This window comes from Cucurbita moschata, unplaced genomic scaffold (genome assembly GCF_002738365.1).
Source record: "Cucurbita moschata cultivar Rifu unplaced genomic scaffold, Cmos_1.0 Cmo_Scf00017, whole genome shotgun sequence".
Lineage (NCBI taxonomy): Eukaryota > Viridiplantae > Streptophyta > Magnoliopsida > Cucurbitales > Cucurbitaceae > Cucurbita > Cucurbita moschata.
In genome coordinates, this window is record NW_019268533.1 from 4,162,127 (window position 1) to 4,182,069 (window position 19,943).

At 33.8% G+C, this 19,943-nt stretch overlaps 2 protein-coding genes across 2 annotated transcripts in view; both read right to left on the minus strand.

Annotated features, from left to right (window-relative positions):
• LOC111454913 (beta-amyrin 11-oxidase-like) overlaps positions 1 to 10,670 on the minus strand; it is a 27,953-nt gene extending 17,283 nt beyond the window's left edge. The window contains exon 1 of the mRNA XM_023096381.1: positions 10,660 to 10,670. The gene's annotated coding sequence lies outside the window, so the exon portion shown is untranslated. The remainder of the gene's footprint in view (positions 1 to 10,659) is intronic.
• On the minus strand, positions 5,966 to 10,517 carry LOC111454910 (beta-amyrin 11-oxidase-like). The gene is made up of 8 exons (XM_023096379.1): positions 10,291 to 10,517; positions 8,346 to 8,823; positions 7,559 to 7,825; positions 7,396 to 7,485; positions 6,586 to 6,664; positions 6,399 to 6,505; positions 6,201 to 6,322; positions 5,966 to 6,109 (listed from the first exon to the last, which is right to left on the minus strand). The coding sequence occupies exons 1-8, from the start codon at positions 10,515 to 10,517 to the stop codon at positions 6,016 to 6,018; spliced, it is 1,464 nt and encodes a 487-aa protein (XP_022952147.1). The 3' UTR covers positions 5,966 to 6,015.
• Positions 10,671 to 19,943: the final 9,273 nt, after the last annotated feature.

The following is a 19,943-nucleotide window of genomic DNA, read 5'->3' on the forward strand; positions in this document are numbered from 1 at the left end:
AAAAAAAAAAAAAAAAAAAAAACAGAACGAAAACATAAATATTTTGAGTAATTTAAAACGAAAGGATAACAAGCTACTACTATTCAAAGTTATTTACAAATGAAGAATAGGATTCAGGATACAAATTAAAATAATTACAAAGACTCCAAAATTTACGGAAATTAACGTTCTAACTCCTTATGTGACCGTGTTGCTTCCTAATTCTCTCCCATTTTGATCCGTGATCAGCAATCACCTGCATTTTTCATAACCCCATTTCAAGGCTTCTATAATGTCCGAGGCTCATCCCCTACCATATAGTTATGTTACTTGCTCCTTGCTTTTTTAATAGGGACATTTAAATCTTTCTTAATCATCTTATATACAATATAAATGATATATACAAGATAACTATCATTTAAATGTGGTCTTGGTTCATTCATGTACCTCTCCTTTACTCGGGTGTACATGTCTACTAATTTTCGTTTTCGTTTGTCCTCAAACCACATCTTACTGGAAGAGGTACCACTCTAATACCATTTGTAAACGTCCAATACCTAGAATTCGAATTAGGATTCGAAATCTGAATTCGGCCCACTCTAATACCATTTGTAAACGTCTAATACCTAGAATTTGGATTAGGATTCGAAATCTGAATTCGGCATCCTCCTGTATCGAGGTCGTCCAACACAGAATTACTCCGAGTAAAGCACACATAATTATGGTGTTCCTATGTTTAAGCCACCGAAAAGGAAGGTACATCTTGTTTCATTTTTTTAAGTCTTTCTTAGTAATTCTATACCGAGAGTGCTCTTTTTTGAATATGGTCTCAATTCATTCATGTAACCCTCTTTTATACGGGTGTTACAACTTCAAATCTCAAACCGTAGCAGACCAGACGAAAGCCAACACAAAATTGAATCAATTAATTTTTAACTTAGTAATTAACTGTTAGAAGAACTTGACAATTATGAATGTATGCATCCAAATTAAACTTGAACTTTCTAACGAAAAGTTAAATTACAATTCTAAAAAGTTAAAGAAAGTCGATGTACCTTTGAATTTCCTAATAAAGATACTTCGGAAGTTTTAAGATAATATAAATTGTCCTTTATCTCAAACTTTTTAATAAACTAACTAAACTAAACATTCTCTCAACCCTATCCAAATTCTTCCTTAAACCAGTTGATCTCTCTCAATCTTTATCTCCAGCCCAATTCAATGGTCAAAAAGGTTGTGATAAGAAATTGGATTTAGTTATCATGTTAGAAAGACGTATGGCTCATAAATAGGTTCTCACTTTTGAAAAAGTATTATTTAATAATGAAAAGATTTATAATGTGAATGATTAGAAACACGTGTGTAGATCGATTAAGTTGGATTCAATTAAAAAGTCTTTTAGATCAATCCAAAATGTCAGGTAATAATGGATTGGTTACGAGAGTTGTAACGACTCTAGATTTCTAATTACCTAGAGTTGCTACCGTCATCATAGCGTAATCATTTTGTGCGGAAATAAGCGTTTAAACTTTATCATAAAATATAAATGTCATCTTAAAACACTACCATGGACTTACGTATTAGAAAAAAAAAATATTTAAAATTAAAAATATCATATTCTAACCTAAGTCTAAGAGAATAAGTACAACTACCTTATGCATGTGTCATGGTCTCGACTTGTGATGTCGTCGTCAGCCATACAAGGATGTCTTGTCTTTACCTAAAATAGAAGTAGCACGTGACTTAAGTAGTTTAAGAAATACCCTATAACTGACCCTAGATTTCTACTAAGCATGTTTCTCAATTCTCTTGTTGTTAGGGCAATTTCGTAATCTCATTATTTACATGTCATAATCACCAAAATTGTCCATTATCGGTTCTATTTACATATTCTAACCACCTAAGATCAATCATGTTAGCATGCTAGCTTGTCTTAACGGTCCCTACAAGTATTAATAGCCTAAAATTCAGGTGGTTACTTACTGGAAGCGTGCCCTTTAAAGCATGCTTTACCATTAGTTGGGAGCCCTAAATCTCTTGAAAGTTCGCCTAAAATTCAAGTGGTTACTTACCGGAAGCGTGCCCTTTAAAGCATGCTTTACCATTAGTTGGGAGCCCTAAATCTCTTGAAAGTTCGCTGGTGGATCCTGAATCAAGTTAAGTTCAAGTCCATATCCAAATCAGAACGAACAGTTGAACGAGAGTCAAATCGGGCTAAAAAGGAGGCTCACGCATCGATGCACGTGCCCACGGCCGGATGAATAACCCATTGACACAAACACGCACATGAGGGAGGGAAGACGCACGCTGAGATATAGCCACGTGGTGCGGGCTGACTGGTCCACTGAGAGCCAGGGCATGCGTTCGAATCTGGATGTGCATGAATTTCAACAATTTTTCCCACGCTGACTCGTGGTGAACGTAGAGTCGGGTTGGTCGATGAGTTCAAGACGCAGGCGGGTTCACGGGTCTAGAGCGGGCGCCTGTCTTCAAATCCTACCTAACACAATATTTTTTATGATTTTCCTCGGCCATTATACAACTGACACTGTCCCGTCCTTCCGGCAATGTGCGGCCCTCTCCCTGCTTGACACGCGTCCCTCCGTCGTTCGTCTTTTTCCTCTCGTGTCATGACCCGATTTTTCAGGCTTCAAAAACTGAATCGAGACTAATAAAGACAAAGCGAAAACAAATAATACTAAAAAGAAGATAAAATGGAAGATTGAAATCCGATAAAATTTAAGGCAAGAAAAAGGAGTCAACGACACCAAAATTATATACAAGATTAAAGTCAAATATTACAAACGGGAAATACAATTATGAAAGAAAATACAAGACTCCAAATGTGAAAACGGATTGACCTCTGGAACGACACCCCTCTGTGATAGTGTAGCTCTCGAACACCTCCTCACCTTGACCGGTACCTGGAAAAAAAAAAAAGGAAACGAGGTGAGTATAAAAATATACTCAGTAAGCAACGTACTTGTAGGCTCTTAATCGCATCCAAGTCTAAGGAGAGAACCACCAACTATCTATGCTCTAGATCCTAGAGTCTCAGTACTCGCACTAGAGTCTCAATACTCTCAGTACACAGTTTGGGGTAGAAGAACTTAACCTTTGAAGCAGTATTTAGCGTTTGAGTGTAAGGTGCTCCCTCATAAATACATGTACCCCCTGGTACAACCTAGTTAGATTTAGTCTCCTGCATGGTCAACGTCCTTCCATAGGACAGACTCACCATGCAGGCAACCTTGACCTACCCGCGTGATCAACATCTTACCATAAGACGGATCCCCATGCAGAGTAGTGGATCTACCACTGAGTAACACCTCCCTAACAGGCATCTCGCCTAACTCAACATTACCACACGGGAGTGGGAAGGGAAGTGGAGAATACTCAAACGCTATACCAGCTACTATTGACTAAGAGGTTCTCTAGGTCTCAAGGGTAGTTAAAATATTGAGTTAGGGGCCTTGGCTTCCAGATTCACTCCTTCAAGACTTCTAAGTCCATAACATTCCAGGGTTAAAAGGGTCTCTCCCTCTAAGCGTCCCTCATGACTCCACTGACCGTAACATCAGAAGGGTCCCCTATCTAAACTCAACTCAATTCCCTACAAGAGTCCACCCTAGGCATAACATAACACTACAGCTTATCATCCATATCATAAGTTCACACAATCATTCAACTGGAGTTTATGTATGATTAACAATACATACAGTCATACAAGTTCAATGGGGCGATAACATCCATCAACACTCGGAGCGCAGATACACAAGTTCTCTCATTCCTAACATAGTATGAACAGATAAAAGCAGTAGTAAGATAGTTCAGCAAGCATACAAACATCGAGTATGAAATCTCATTAGGACAACAAGTCCAACAGATATATATATTTAATTTCATAAGTACAGAGGATCATTAGATCCAGCCACCTAGGGGTAATTTGCTCTAGCATGCATGCAAAACCAAGCACACCCTACAAGTATTACTTCCTAATTTCATGTGGTTACTTACCGGAATGAAGCGTGCCCTTCAAAGCTTACTTTTTAGATAATTGGGAGCTCCAAATCTCTTGAAAGTTCGCTGATAGGTCCTAAATCAAGTTAAACTTAGGTCAGTACCAAAACCCAAGATGAAAAATAGTCAAACGGAAGTCAAATTGGGATAAAAAGGGGACTCACGTACTAATTCACGCGCCCCACGCACACAGACGCGTGCATACGGATGCACTGAGGTGTCACCACATGGAGAGGGTTGACTAGTCCACTGAGAGCTAGGGCGTGCGTTCGAATATGGACGCGCGCTGATTCCTATGATTTTTCCCATGCTGACGCGAGGCGAATGCGGAGACGGGTTCAGGTTGCGCGCAAGTTCACGGGTCTAGTAGCGAGCGCCGACCTTCAAATCCTACCCGACGCATGATTTTCCATTATTTTCCTCCGCGCATAACACTCCTGACATGTGTCCCTCCACCATTCGTCTTCTTCCTCTCGATCCTGCGATTTTCCAAAAATTTTCTATTTTCTTTGTATTTTCGCATCTCTTTCTACTTAACTCGGATTAACACGATTCCTTCACAAGATTTGTAGAGTTTACATCCAACAAGTAGGTATTTTTCTTGTAATTTATTTCTAACTTCAGAGATAATTAAGCTAGTCTAAAGTTAGCAAGAAACATCAATACCTACGTCCTGAAAATCGGAACTCTTATTTTCAATCAGAATCGATCAAGGCTTCCTTCATGGATTATGAGTGAAAGATTAACATACTCAAATTTTAAAATCTAACACCTCATATTTCTCACAAATCTGAAGAAAATTCGAAAGCAAAAGTTCAAGAACCTACTTACCAATTTTCTTTGTTCCTTGACGGTTTTGGACGATTCAAGAGTCCAGAATGCTTCCTATAGGTTCTGTGAAGGATTTGGGAAGAAATCTCGACTGGAGTTTGACTCCTTATGGAATACTTCTCCTTCTCTCTTTGGAACCTTCTTCCACTATTTTCTTTTTCTTTTCTTTTCTTTTCCTCTCCTTCCTTTCTTTCCTTTCCTTTTATGTTTCTTTTCTTTTATTTCTCTTTTACTAACCTCCATTTAAGGTGCTTAATGAGGAAGGAAGGAGGGCAGAAGGACCAAATTGCCCCTCTGGAGTTGACTTGACCATTTTTCTAATTTTCCATTATTTTTCTCTTATATTTTTGTTTGAGTTAGTGAAGTATTTATAAGCATTTCTCTCTTCTACTTTATCTCAAAATTCGGTCTTTAAGACCTTCAATAAGATCCCGAAAGTTTGACTTTAAGAAAAAATATTTGGTTTTAAGTTTCTCGTCGGAGCTCGAGTGTTACAACCTAGATGGAGAAATAATGGTGTAGTAATTGTGTAATTTGAACTAGAGAAGATGCAGACTTTCAAGACTAGTTGGTCTGTTTATTGATCTAATTCGAGTACCGTCTGTGATTATCTGCTAGGTCAAGAATGCGATGAGAGCCAATAAGTAGGTCGCTTATTAGGTACAATTTATATTCTCAACTCTTTCTACGTTCTCTTTTCCAGGTGCATGATGCTGCTGGTTGAAGTGAATGGGTGTTTTGGAGCTTAGTAGCCACAGAGGGGTGTCGACCTGGGGCACTTATCTTGTCCACACATTTTTGTAGTATGTCATATCGTATACTTCTTTCGTATCGCAATCTCGTTCTCTCTTTTATGAACAAACTGAACATTTGTACCCGTATATGTTATTAAATTGATTTTGAAAACGTTGTTCAATGATTTAAAATCGCACGAAATTTTATGGAAGTTTTCTATTGTTTGCCCATACACCCATGTTGCATTGTATAATCTATCAGTCACGTCTTACCCGAAATAAGAGTTGTGACATTAATGTTTTACTACATATCCTAATACAAATTCTTACCATTTATGTGAGAATTATTGGAATAAATGGTACGTGGAAGAGAGAGAATTATAATAAGGAGACAACATAAATTCATTGGGAATCACTTTTTGTTATTTCCAAACACTAGAACCATCTCCGACTATGGGAGCTTCGTAATTGTGCAAAGGCAGTTGTCTACGAGCTTGGGGGCAGGCAAGTGACTAATGCAGCATTTTGGATTGGTTCGTTCCATTCTTCAATAACACAAACAAAAAAAATTCCATCACTTATGCATTTTTATCTTGATTAAACAGTAAAAAAAGATAGATTTGGATGGGTATTTACTTGTAATTGAGGATAAAGTGATGAAGTAAAATTGTAATCTCAAGCTTGGTAAGTTCACTTCCAGGACAAAACCTAGTTCCGATTCCAAAAGGGATGAATGTTCCTGGCTTTGGTGAATGATTCTGCTTATGAACACCACACATATTAATATCTTTATGATAAACATGTTAATGAATTGATTGAGATCATGAATCATACCTCCCATCTTGAAGGATCAAACTCTTCTGGATTTGAATATAATTGAGGGTCCATATGAACAGCTCTTGTCCAAATTAATACGCTCCATCCCTTTGGTATGATGTAGTCTAAAACAAAAATGAAAAGATCAACAAAGAAATTATGAAGGTCATGTGATTATATATCACACAATAATAGAACAACTCACCATTGATGTTTATATCTGTTTTTGCTTTGCGGAAACTTGCGACGACGATGGTATTTCTTCTCAATAGCTCGTTAATAAACTGAAACAATAAAAATAAATCAAACTGAAACTTGGATAGAATGTGACACTCAAATAAGATAAGGATACATGAATGAACTAATACTATATTTGAATGAGAGTGATTATGAGGATAGAATGACTAAGAAAAACTTAAAAGAATTTAAAGTAAATACCCATACTAACAAAGTCCTCTTTCATTTTGGGTGACTTAATCATAGGAAATTCAAAGTTAAACGTGAATTACTTGAAGTAATTATATGTTGGGTGGTCTCTCGTGAATTTTTTAAAATTCATATGAGTGAGAATAAAACATGGCGAAAGGACCTGTGTTGGTCTGTTGGGATAGCTTTCACTCTTAGAAGCAAGAAGTAATATGACCATGTTGCAGGAGATGCAGGGAAACGTCAAGGCACACAAGTATCGAAATAGGATTCCAAATTTTGGGTATGGAGCATTACATGGAACGAGATGGATGACTTTAAGTTCTTGTTAAACTGTGTTCATTAACCTGATCTATGTACTTGGTAGAATAATTTTTTAGTAGGAGGTAACACTCGTAAGCCCTAGATTTAGAATCCAGATTCGGCACAAAGCCTTTTGCATTTTGGTGCAACCTAGTCACAATACCTTAGTTGTCTTGAACGATTTACGAAAGTAAAAATGTCCTTTAAAACTAACTTAAGTTCTTTTAGCATGTTTTGTTTTCACTCGCTTGATTTCTAAGAAAATTTATAAAAGAAAACGATATACCTTCATAAGATATTTCATTTGCTTGATTTCTTGAAAAGTTAATCCCTTTTGAGTGGATGGTCTTTGCTTTAAAATTGACTCTTGCTCTTCCTGTAAAACGTAACTCAAAACTCAAAACGATTATAAACGGAATTAGAAGTGGTTTTTGAAAGAATGAGCAAACCTTGGCCTTGTGAAAGATATGAGGTTTCTCAGAGATGTGCACAAGAGCCCACATAGCAGCATAAGCTGGGGTATGATGGCCTGCATGTAGCAGTCCAAGAAGCAAGTCTATAATGGTATTGTTATCATATAATTTCATCCCATTCTCATCCCTTGCCATAATCAATTTGTCCATTTGGCTATGCACTTCTCTTGTTTCCTTCTGTTCTAGGGCTCTTCTTTTCTCCTCTATCACACATTCTAGAACATTTTCAATCTTTTTTCTTGCCTGCCAATTGGTTGTGTACAAAATAATGTTTAATATCTTCCAATCACATCCATTAGCAATATTAAATCAATAATGCACCAGGAAAAAGAATAAGTATTCAAGATGAACTAATAGTTCGGACGGAAGTAGAAATAAGATCGATCGCATTCACACACCCACAAACAAAAATTAAATGAAGAAACACAAAAATTTACGTAGTTTAGAGAGAAGAAATTTTCCTAAATACACGGGTAACAACCCATCTCAATAATCAAAGTATTTACGAAATATATATTTCATACTCACACTACAAAGTCTCTTGAAAAAATTATTCCGAAAGGTCACCATTCTAGACAACCGTTTATATAGGCATAGAAACATTAATGTCACACTCAAAGACGAACCAAAAGGGTTATAAACCAAATAAACAAGAGATAATCAAATAAATGAGAAAATGAATCAAAAGGGTTAATGAATCAAATAAAAAATGGATCAAATAAATGCATGAACCAATGAACTCTTACAACACTAATAATAGTACCTTAAGTGCCCGATGATAAACGAGTCCAGGCACGTCATAAGGAAGAATGGACAAGATTGCAGGACCCAAATCTTTATATAATGTCTCAAGCTCAGCCATGCGAGATGCTCCAATGTCAGTCCCCAAGAAAATACGTGAAATTACTTTAAAAAAGAGGCTTCCAATCTCACCCAACAACTCAATGGGCTCTTTCATGCTGCTCCATTCCTCCAAGCCTTTTGCCATTACTTGATCAATGAAGTCCACATAATGAGACAATACCTCATAGCCATTCATAGGAGCTGCCATGATTCTATATGCAGACTTGTGATCAGCCCTTGTGAAAAAACCATTTACTTCTAATATCTTCACCGACTTTGGATAATTTGGTTTGAAGATTTCATCATCTAAGTATATGCGTCGACATATCTCTGGATCTGTTACGATAATTGTTGGTCTTCCATAGAGATGGCTTTTATACATCCCCACTCTTCCATTCCTGTGCAAGAATGCCCACAATTATTATTCCCCAACTTTAGAGGAAAGGATTACATGACATAAATTATTGTTTTCAATTTTTTTCCTTCCAATTTTCCAAGCAAAGCATATCACATGGTCAATGGTCAGTAATCTTGTATAATTGTAAGATCATACATCGGTTGGAGAAGGGAACCAAGCTTTTTTTTACAAGGGTGTAAAAATCTTTCCTTAGCAAACGCGTTTTAAAAATCGAGGCTGAAGGTGATACGTAATGGGCCAAAGCGGATAATATCTGCTAACAGTGGGCTTGGGTTATTACATATGGTATTAGAGCTAGATACCAGGCGGTGTGCTAACGAGGACGCTGGATCCCCAAGGGAGAGAATGTGAAATCCCACATGGGTTGGAGAGGGGAAGGATGTTAGGTTCTCAAGGGAGGGATTGTAAGATCCCAGATCAGTTGGAGAGGGGAAGGACGGTGGGTCTTCAAGGGAGGGATTGTAAGATCCCACATCAATTTGAGAGTGGGGAAGGATGCTAGGTCTCCCAGGAAGATGGATTGTGAGAGATCATATCATTAGGTGAGGGGAACAAAACATTCTTTATAAAAATTGGAGAGGGGAAGGATGATGGGTCCCCAAGGAGGTTCCCAGAGAGGGATTGTGAGATCCCACATTGGTTGGAGAGGGAAAGGATGCAAGGTTGCCAAGGAGGGTGTTTTGTGAGATCTCATATCGATCGGAGATGGGAAAGAAGCATTCTTTATATGGGTTGGAGAGGGGAAGGACACTAGGTCCCCACAGAGAGTGTTTTGTGAGATCCCATATTGGTTGGAGAGGGAAAAGAAGCATTTTTTATAAAGGTTGGAGAGGAGAATGGCGTTGGGTCCCCAGGGAGAGTGGATTGTGAAATCTCATATCGGTTGGAGAGTGGAACGAAGCATTAAGAGTGTGGAAACCTCTCCTTACTTAATAGGCAAACACAATATCTACCATCAATGGCTTTAGATTATTATAATAATACTCGATTTCATCAAACATATTAAAAATTCTTAATTAGGTGTTGGTAAGATTGGTTAAATTATTATTTATAAACACTTTTAGTATAATTGACATACCACTTGAGAAACAATTTATTTTCTTTTTATCATTTCGGCTGCGTCATGCCTCGAGAGCATGAAGGTAATGCACATACATTTTTTATTTATCCATATAATAAAAAGAGTCCAAAGTCAAATGTCATATTTTAGGTTCGATAAGGGATGATAGTCATAATCATATATCATATATGTATATATTTGAATTTTCCGACCCATCAACCTTTTCCAAAACTTAATTTTTTTTTCTAGGTAAGGACAAGGACGTTTTTGGTAGCCAATTGTGCTTGGACTTTCAAAAATCTAGTTAAATTAGTTTTGAGAAGTCTTTCATGATATGCATACAATAACAGTACACATGACCCGATAAAGAGAGATGAAGAGATATACCTGGAAAGAAGGTGATAAATAAAAGAGTCGGGATCACCTCCGACCGTAAATGCATTGTAAAAGGAGAAGGAAGAGCCAAGAAGAGGCCATCCCATATCACCAGGAGGAAGAGATTTGTAAGCCTTTCTTCCCAACTTAACCAAATACCATATTTCATTGAGTTTCCTCACAAACATATAAACCCCTAAAACAGCTCCAATAATAGTACAAACGTTGATCATTTCCATTGTCTATAGCTTTGTGCTATGAATATATCTCCAAAGCCACACTAGCGAGTCTTTTATAGTGCCAACTTATGCCACCAACTCATTCATTATAGTATGAATAGTGCTTAAATTATTAATAACCTCATTATCTAGGAGTGGGTACGGGTTGATACCTTAATGTGACTTATTTAACATTTATTAAAATTTATGAAAAAGACAAAACGAACCAAATAAAATACATATAAGAAAACATAAATATTTTGCATAATTTTAAACCAAACAGCTCCACAATTAAAAGACAAAACGGCATCAATTACAAACGGGTGTTATTCAAAGTTATTTGCCAATGGGGAAGAGGATTCAGGATACAAATTAAAACAATTACAAAGATTACAAAATTTATAAAAATTGACATCCTCCACGGCGCGACCTAATTTCTAGGCTTCTGTAATGTCCCATGTCCATTCCCTGCGAAATGATTACGTTACCTACTCTTCACTTCTTAATAGTGACATATAAGTGTTTATTAATCATTTTATCGGTAAGATCGCTCTCATTCAGATATAGTCTTGGTTCATTCATGTATCCCTTCTTTACTCGAGTGTCACATGCCTACTAGCTTCCACTTTCGTTCGTCCCCAAACCATATCTTACTAGGAGAAGTACTGATTGATCATTTATAAACGTCCAATACCCAGAATTCATACTAGGATTTGACCTTTCTAAATGAAAAATTAAATTAAAATTCTAAAAAATAAAGAAAGTCGATATACCTTTCAATTTTATAATAAAAATACTTGAGATTTCCATTGGGATGTTTTAAGATAATATAAATTTCCCTTATCTCAAACTTTTTAAAATACTAACTAAACTAAATAGTTTCTCAAGTCTATCCAAATTCTTCCTTTGACTTCCATTTCTCTCAATCTTATATCCAGCCGAATTCAATGTTCAAAAAGGTTGTGATAAGAAATTGATCATTAATAAAGTGAGAGAGGATACTAGTTATCAAGTTAGAAAGCCGTATGGCTCATAAATAGGTTCTAACACTCGAGAAAGTATTATTTAATAATGAAAAAACTTAGAATGTGAATAATGTGAATGATTAGAACTATCGAGGTACATGGTTCAGTTGAGTTGAATTAGAAAATTTTTTTGGACCAACTCAAAATGTTAGGTAATGATGGATTGGTTAGAGTTGTAACGACCTTAGATTTCTAATTACCGAGAGTTGCTACCGTCATCAGAACGTGATCATTTTATGCGGAAATAAGCGTTTAAATTTTATCATAAAACATAAATTTCATCTTAAATCACTGTCATTGACTTACGTATTAGAAAACGTCTTCAAAACGACACAATAAAATACTAAATGAAATAAATAAGTGTTAAAATTTAAAACACTCTCTTCTGACTTAAATCTAAGAAAATAAGTACAACTATCTATGCATGTGTCATGGTCTGACTTGCAATGTCGTCATCAGATATACAGGAATGTCTTCTCTTTGTGTGAAATAGAAGTAGCAAGTGGCTTGAATATTTTAAGAAATACTGAGGACCCCACTATTGGGGTTAGATAGAAATACACAATCATAAGTGAGACCTATCATATCAGTCTATATTCCTTAGGTGACTATCCTAAACGGGCTAATTGGATGTGTATTGACTGTTCTACACATGGTCTACACGTGTGAGTATGGACCCGTCAGTTGATTTGCACAACTCCTAGGCCCCCTTCTTATCGGGCTACCATTCTTTGGTAGCTATGATGTCGGACACCCGTTTAGGAATAACGACCGTCGCAGCATTAGGATAAATATAAGGATCGTTTTCCTACCTCGTAACGTACGAGTCTATACCATCGTAAAAAAGGGTATTCTCCAATGCATATACACACAATGATGTATGAGGTCCCAACCTTTTTCCTTTTTCATTATGACAACCCTTCTAGCGTTTTCCTTCATCATAACTTTTCATGTAATTTCAGGGTTGTATATCATGTCTTATTGCATGCTATCTTATCATGTTATGTGTATCATATCATAAACATTCTTGTCTCCCAACATATCATGTCATACCATATACATATCATATCATAAAACATATCACAATATGTATCATATCATACCATAACATATATCACATCATTCACATAACATATCATTTCGTCAAACGCATCGTACTATAACATCCATTTGCATATTATATCTCAAACATATCGTCAAATGCATCATACCATAACATATATCATATCATTCACATAATATACCATAGTCATGTCGTTCGTAAACATATCATAGTCATTTCATTTCATAAACATATCCTGATCATATCGTTTCGTAAACACTTTACATATATCAAACATATAACACGTGCAGAATTACGGGACACGTGTCATCATACAAACATCAACTTCTAACCAAACCGATAGCAAGGTCATTTACCTGATTAACTTAGATTGGTATCACCAATTTATCCTTAATAAATGTTCGATATTTTCCTTTGTATCAAAGTCAACCTATATGAACCCATGACATCAATTTCAAGTTCAATTCTCTAAATTTTACGATGGTTAATGTGTTAGATTTCATGCGAGCATTAGAGACTTTGCACGAGTAGAATCTTGATATATAAATATATATATATATATATATATATATATAATCTTTGTAATGCTCTTAAAAGTAGGTTAGGTTGTAACTCTATTTTCAAATTGGTCAAACCCATAAATCAACCCAAATTTTCGATTTTTCAAAAATTCAACTCAACCCAAATTGAAAAAAAAAATTATAATTTGGATTGGACAGTCCATATTAGTCATGTTATTGAGTCATATGAAGACACCTAATTAGAACCTAAATAATTGAAATATCCTTTTATTTTTTATATTTGATTCCTTATGCTTTCCTTCTTTAGAATGTAACTAAAGAATGGCTTCTTTGCCATTTTGGGCATTATTGAACAAACAATTGACTAAAATTGTTTAGGCAATAATGAAGCAATCAAGCTGGTGTTATTTATGGTACTAAAGGGATAGGATAAGATAAGATTTGATGTCACAAACTAAGCACAAGAAATAAAAATACAAATAATAAATAATAAATAATGGTTAGATCTTGGACAATATTGTAAAACACAAAATTGCTGATATATTTAGTATTTCTTTTAACAAGTTGAACACAAATATGATTTTATTAATTTTGATTTTAAAAACCTTATTTTAATGGAACCAGCTGTTATTGGTATTATTAATAATTTATAGAATCGTAGGAAAGCCTTTACCCTTTATTTCTATTTATATATATATAATAAAGGTAAAGGTCTCTTGTACCCGAGTTAAGTTGGAGAAATTTTTTGGACCAATCTCAAATTTTGGGTTAATTGGGTTGACGATCATAGTAACTTGAATAGAGTTTACGATTGAACCCAACCAAACCTTCTATTGTCGGGTAGGATTGGGTTGTGTTGTAGTCTTATTTTTTTTGTTTAATTATTTAAAAAATCATAATACATATTAAATTAATATGTATCAGAGTCAACCACCAGACGATGTGTCAACTTTCTCGTTCTTTCCCAAAGGGGGTAGACACGAGGCGGTGTGCCAGTAAGGACGTTGGATCCCGAAGGAGGGTAAATTTTGGGGCAGTCTCACATCAATTAGAGAAAGGAAAGAGTGCTAGCGAGTATGCTGGGCCCCAAAGCGGGGTGGATTGTGATGTCCCACATTGGATGGGAAGGAGAACAAAACATTATTTATAAGGGCGTGGAAACCTTCCCCCAGCAAATGTGTTTTAAAGCCTTGAGGGGAAGCCCGAAAGGGAAAGCTCAAAAAGAACAATATCTGCTAGCGGTGGATTTGGGTCGTTTCAAATTATTTAAAAAATCATAATACATGTATAAAACTCAAATATTAAACATTCAAATATATTTAATTTTCATAATAATCCTAAAAGTAGGTTGGGTTGGGTTCTAACCCTATTTTCGAGTTGGTTAGATTGACTCGACCAAAAACAGATTAACTCACGAAACTAACTTGAATTTTTGGTTTTTGACCAAAAAATCAACCTAACTTAAACTTTAAAAAAAATATATATATATATATTTTTTTACCGTTTGAGTTTGGTAGTCCGAGTTGGTCGAAACATCGCGTTTGCCCCTAATTTATGAAATATAAAACTATATGAAATTAAAGCACTTATTGAGCCGATTTGATGATTATTGGTTGTCTTCATTATAAAAGTTTGATGAAAATAATGAAACATATTATATGCATATTATCAATTATATTCCCTAAATTAAAGGCAATAATTACAGCAAATAAAGCAATCATGATCCGACAAAAAAATAAAAAATTAAAAAAAAAAAACTCCAATATATTTATAGATTGCTAAATTTACGCTTGTATTACCATATTTAACTTGATTAATGAAAACCTTACACTTTCATATTAATAAAATTTAGATTCTGAATTTGTATAGAACTTTATAGGTTTGACTTAAAATTTATACACGAACATATAAACAAATCAAACAAAATTTAATAAATAAAAATATTTACGAAAGTATATGAACCTACCCATATACAAAAAATAATGAGGTGATTTCTTATTTGATTTATGTTCCAAAGCTCGTTATATTTAGTATATGGGTAGGTTCAGATTATGTCCTACTCAATATAAAATCTAAATTTATTATTATAATCTTGAACCGTATGTAGTTAACATTACAAGGAATTGTAACGATTCGACTTTCTAACATCATAGATTGATCAAAGCTTGTTACTATATATATGCATACATCATTAGCGAACAAATGAAAATATGCACATCGCAAACCAGTATCGTGCTTGACATATTAGGTCAAATATCTTAGTAAAATTTAGGGTTCAAGAAGAAGATACTCAATAGAAATTCGAACTTACCTACCTTTTGAATCATAATGTTGTATTTACACGAGAGTAGATATATGGTTTTTGGTCTTCCTCTCACATCAAACTCGTAGAAGTTGAACTAATCATTGATTCTCCGAACCCTAGATTTGATTCTCGAGGGTCTGGTCCATAGATTTTGTTCGAGTAGCTCGAGTGCTAGTTAGCTCTGGACTTGATTAAAAATATCATAACATATACAAATAATAATAATAATTAAACGAGAAAGACAACAAGAACGTTGGAAGCTCATTAGAAAAAGAAAAGGAAAATAAAATGAAAAGGTGATGACATTCAAGGGAAATGGACATCTTACCTTATCCAACAATTGTTATTTGCTTGTACTAAGAAACAAAACAATTGTTATTTGTTTGGTTTGGTCCCTTGTCTTTTATATAACCCACACGATGAACTAAATTAACAAGGAAATCCAACCATTGATTTCTCTATCTTTTACATAATCGACGATCAGCATTTTTTCTATAAAAAAAATGAACGCAATTATTTTATTAAAACATTGTTATAAAATTAAAAACTTTAAATCGTTAGGGACATAAATTAACAACATTTTTAATTATTCTTTCATACAATATTAATCCTCAGCTAACAAGCTTTAAAGAGCCATCAAAATCATTAGAAGTCCATTTTCATGTATAAAAAAATGGTGTTTAAAAGTTTATAACTAAATATTAAAATGAGTAGGTTTAGAAATAATTTTGAATACGACAAAAATGATTTTAAATATTTGAAAATCTTCTCAAATAGTTGTAGGATGATCGTCGAGTAGCGTTCTACTCGATTAGGCGAACACGAGTGAGAGATGATTAGTTTTTTCTATTTGCTAGGAGGAAAACTGTGAGATCTCACATCGGTTGGGGAGGAGAATAGAGAATTTATCTTTATATAAGACTGAATTTCAAATCTTTTAGGAAAAGCTCAGAAGAGAAATCCCAAAAAGGATAATATATTTTAGGGGTGAGTTTAGGATGTTACAAATGATATCATCGGGCGATGTATTAGCGAGGAGGCTGAGCCACGAAGGGGGTGGGGACACAAGGCAGTGTGCTAGTAAGAACGTTGGAGTCTCGAAGGGGGTGGATTGGGGGTCCCACATCATTAGAGAGAGGAACGAGTGTCAGCGAGAACGCTGGACCTAAAGAGGCGAGGTAGATTGTGAGATCTCACATCTATTAGGGAGGAGAATGAAACATTCTTCATAAGGGTTTCTTTAAAAAAAAAAAAAAAAAAAAAAAATCGAAAAGAGTTTGGAATACAATAAAAATACCTTAAAATCACTTTCAAACATGTCTTAACCTTAAAATCATTTTCAAACATGTCTTAATCACCGTAAGTCTTTGAAAATTTAAAACTCGAGATTCCTCTCGTAGGTTTAATCCCACTTGTTGAGCAAAGATAATTGAATAAAAGAAATTAATAATAATAATTATATTGGTCAACTAAGTGTACATTTTCTATGAAACCTTGAAAGTGTCCTCTCACTATTAATATCATTTTTTTTCCCTTTGTTCGCCCACTATTATGAACTATTGATTAATACCTTCTAACTAATAACTAAATAATTCAACTCAACGTCATAAAAATAAGAAAATCTTAAATGGTAAGAGGCTAAGCTATAAAAAATTTGATCGAAAGATGGCGGCCGTCCACTAGATAAAAAAGAAACTACCCAAAAATCTCTCCCTTTGATCTCTTATTCATCCCTCTCAGTTGAGCAATTTTGTAGATTTTCAATAGATCGAGTGGCCGTGAGGTTCTAATTCGTCTATGAGCAGTCGGTTTTCAACATAACTGAGAATATATCGTTGGGAAAGAACGTAAGTTTTGTTCTCTAACCTTCCTTTTTGTCATCGGTGTAAATTCTATACAATTTTTAGATCTGAAACGAATGGAATATTTTAGACTAAAAAATAAAATTTCAAGAATCGGACATGTTTTGTTATGATGTTGAATTACGATTTGAAACTAAATATCGAGAACGATCCAAATGTCTTAGGAATCTAGGTTTTTGGATTAGAAAATGTAATACCAAAATATTGACATGCTACTCCAATCGTCCGATTGTTCTGTCAATTTTGGCATTAGAACAAAATACCAAAAATCATGGGAAAAATACGTTACGTCGTTGATGAATGTGATATGTTATGAAAATATGGTAGCATATTGTACACTATCTTATGAAACGATTATGCTAAGTATTAAATGAACGAAGGTACGTATTACATCACAAATACATGGCATGATTTTAAACTATGGGGACCTCATGCATAATGTATGCTCACGTGCATTAGAATATTTCCCCGTTATGATTAGTATGGACATGTACCTTACGACATTTATGTTCGTCGTGATGTTATGACATAGTATTGTATATGAGAATATTTGCTAAAACTACCGCACCTAAATGGTAGTGAAGGTTCTCTCTTTATAATTGTTAGAATCATATAAATTACAAAGGAAATAAAAATAATAAAGGGTCAAATATGATAACTTATTAACCGTAATAGAATGCTAAATATTATACCATATATTTGCATATAATAAATGGTCAAATATGATATTTATGTTAAAGGGTAAATATCCTCAAAATATTTGTCTATAATAAAGAGTCAAATATGGTAACTATGTTAAACTGTAATTGAAGGCAGAATTTCCTTAATCATACCGATACTTGTCTATAATAAATGGTCAAATATGATACATATGGTAAACGTAATTTAGGACTAAATATCTTTAACACCTAAACGTCGTATTTGAACTAAAGTTCAGTTTATGGGGAAGTGCTAAAGATATTTAGTCCTCAATTACGGTTTAATATGTATCATATTTGACACAAATATCTTATATGATATTTAGCCTTCTATTACGATTTAACATGGGTATAATATTTGACCTTTTTATTATAGGAAAAAATCTACTATCCATTTATTATTCTTCCCATTTATTTGGTAGTTTATTTGATTTCGTAAATATTATAAATAGAGAACTTCTGATTTTAGAGTTAAAATGGCCGCATCTATCATATTTGACTCAAATGTCTTATATTATATTTAGACTTCCATTATCATTTACCATAGATATCATTAGTGGTGTACATGGTCCGAGTTGAGTTGGGTTGAGGGATTTTTTTGACCCAACCCAAAAGTTCGGGTTGGTTGAATTGGTAACACAACCCAACCTGCAAATTTTCACAACCCAACTCAACCCAACCCTCTATTTTCGGGTTGGGTTCGGGTTGGGTTGGGTTGTCGGATTGTCAAACTTTTTATTTTTAAGTTTTATTTATCCACAATTTATAATTATTGGGATACAATCTTGGATAAAATATATTAAAATTCACAAACAAACCAACCCAAATCAATCTATAATTATTCAAAAAAAAAAAAATCAATGAATAAATACCTAGTAAAAATGGTAACATATTAACATCTTTCAAGATTGTCATAAACTAAAAACAGATAATATATTGACATTTCTTAAGAAGAAAAAATATAAGAATAGATGAAGAAATCAAATATAATCAATAAAAAATGATTAGTTTAAAGATATGGTATATAAAATAAAGTATAAAATTTTTTTAATTAAAATGATCTCGGCTTAGAAAAATAAAAATATATATAAATCATTATTATTATAATGTTGCAACAAATAGATAATAAATATATTAAAATTTAGAATTATTTATTTTAGTTTAATAACAAAAATTTTAAATATATTTAAACTATTTTTTTATTGATTTATTTGTGTGGACTATATGTTGATTCAGAGCTACAATAACGTTAGAACGGTCAAAATATTTGAATTTTTAAAATTCGTGAAATAAAAACAATATGCTTTAAAAATTAGATATATATATAATTTATGAACCTTCAATACCATAAGCATTTATTTCCAAATAATTTAATTGTATGTATAAATTATAATTAATAAACTTATTTTAAACCATATCCTTAAATTAAATGAGGATGGTTTATTAGTTTATCTGTATCATAAATAATATATTTAAAAATAGTATAAAATGGGTAAATAGCTATTTAAAAATAGAATAAAATATATTAATAGTTATATATTAGTTTATTCATATTTAACTAAAATTAAATAAAATAATAAAAAAAATATGTATTTACTAATTAATACGGAAAGATTCTTAATATATTTTATATATTTTTATTTGGCTCAGGTCAATTTGAAGATTTTGGCCCACGAACTCGAAATCGAACCGATTCACTTCGGGTTCAGAGAAATGAACTCAACCCTATCCGAAATGCTAATTCAACCCAACCTAATCGTTATAGTTCGAGTTGGGTTGGTCTGGGTTGTCAGGTTGTCGTGTTGAATGTACACCCCTAAGTATTTTATTTTTACAGATCATAAATAAAGTCCCATGAACAAAAATTTCGGATTCACCGTTGTGAGACGTGAGCTGAAATTTCTATTATATCCTTAAAAAATTTTGAAATTAAAAAAAAAAAAAAAAAAAAAAAAAAAAAAAAAAAAAAAAAA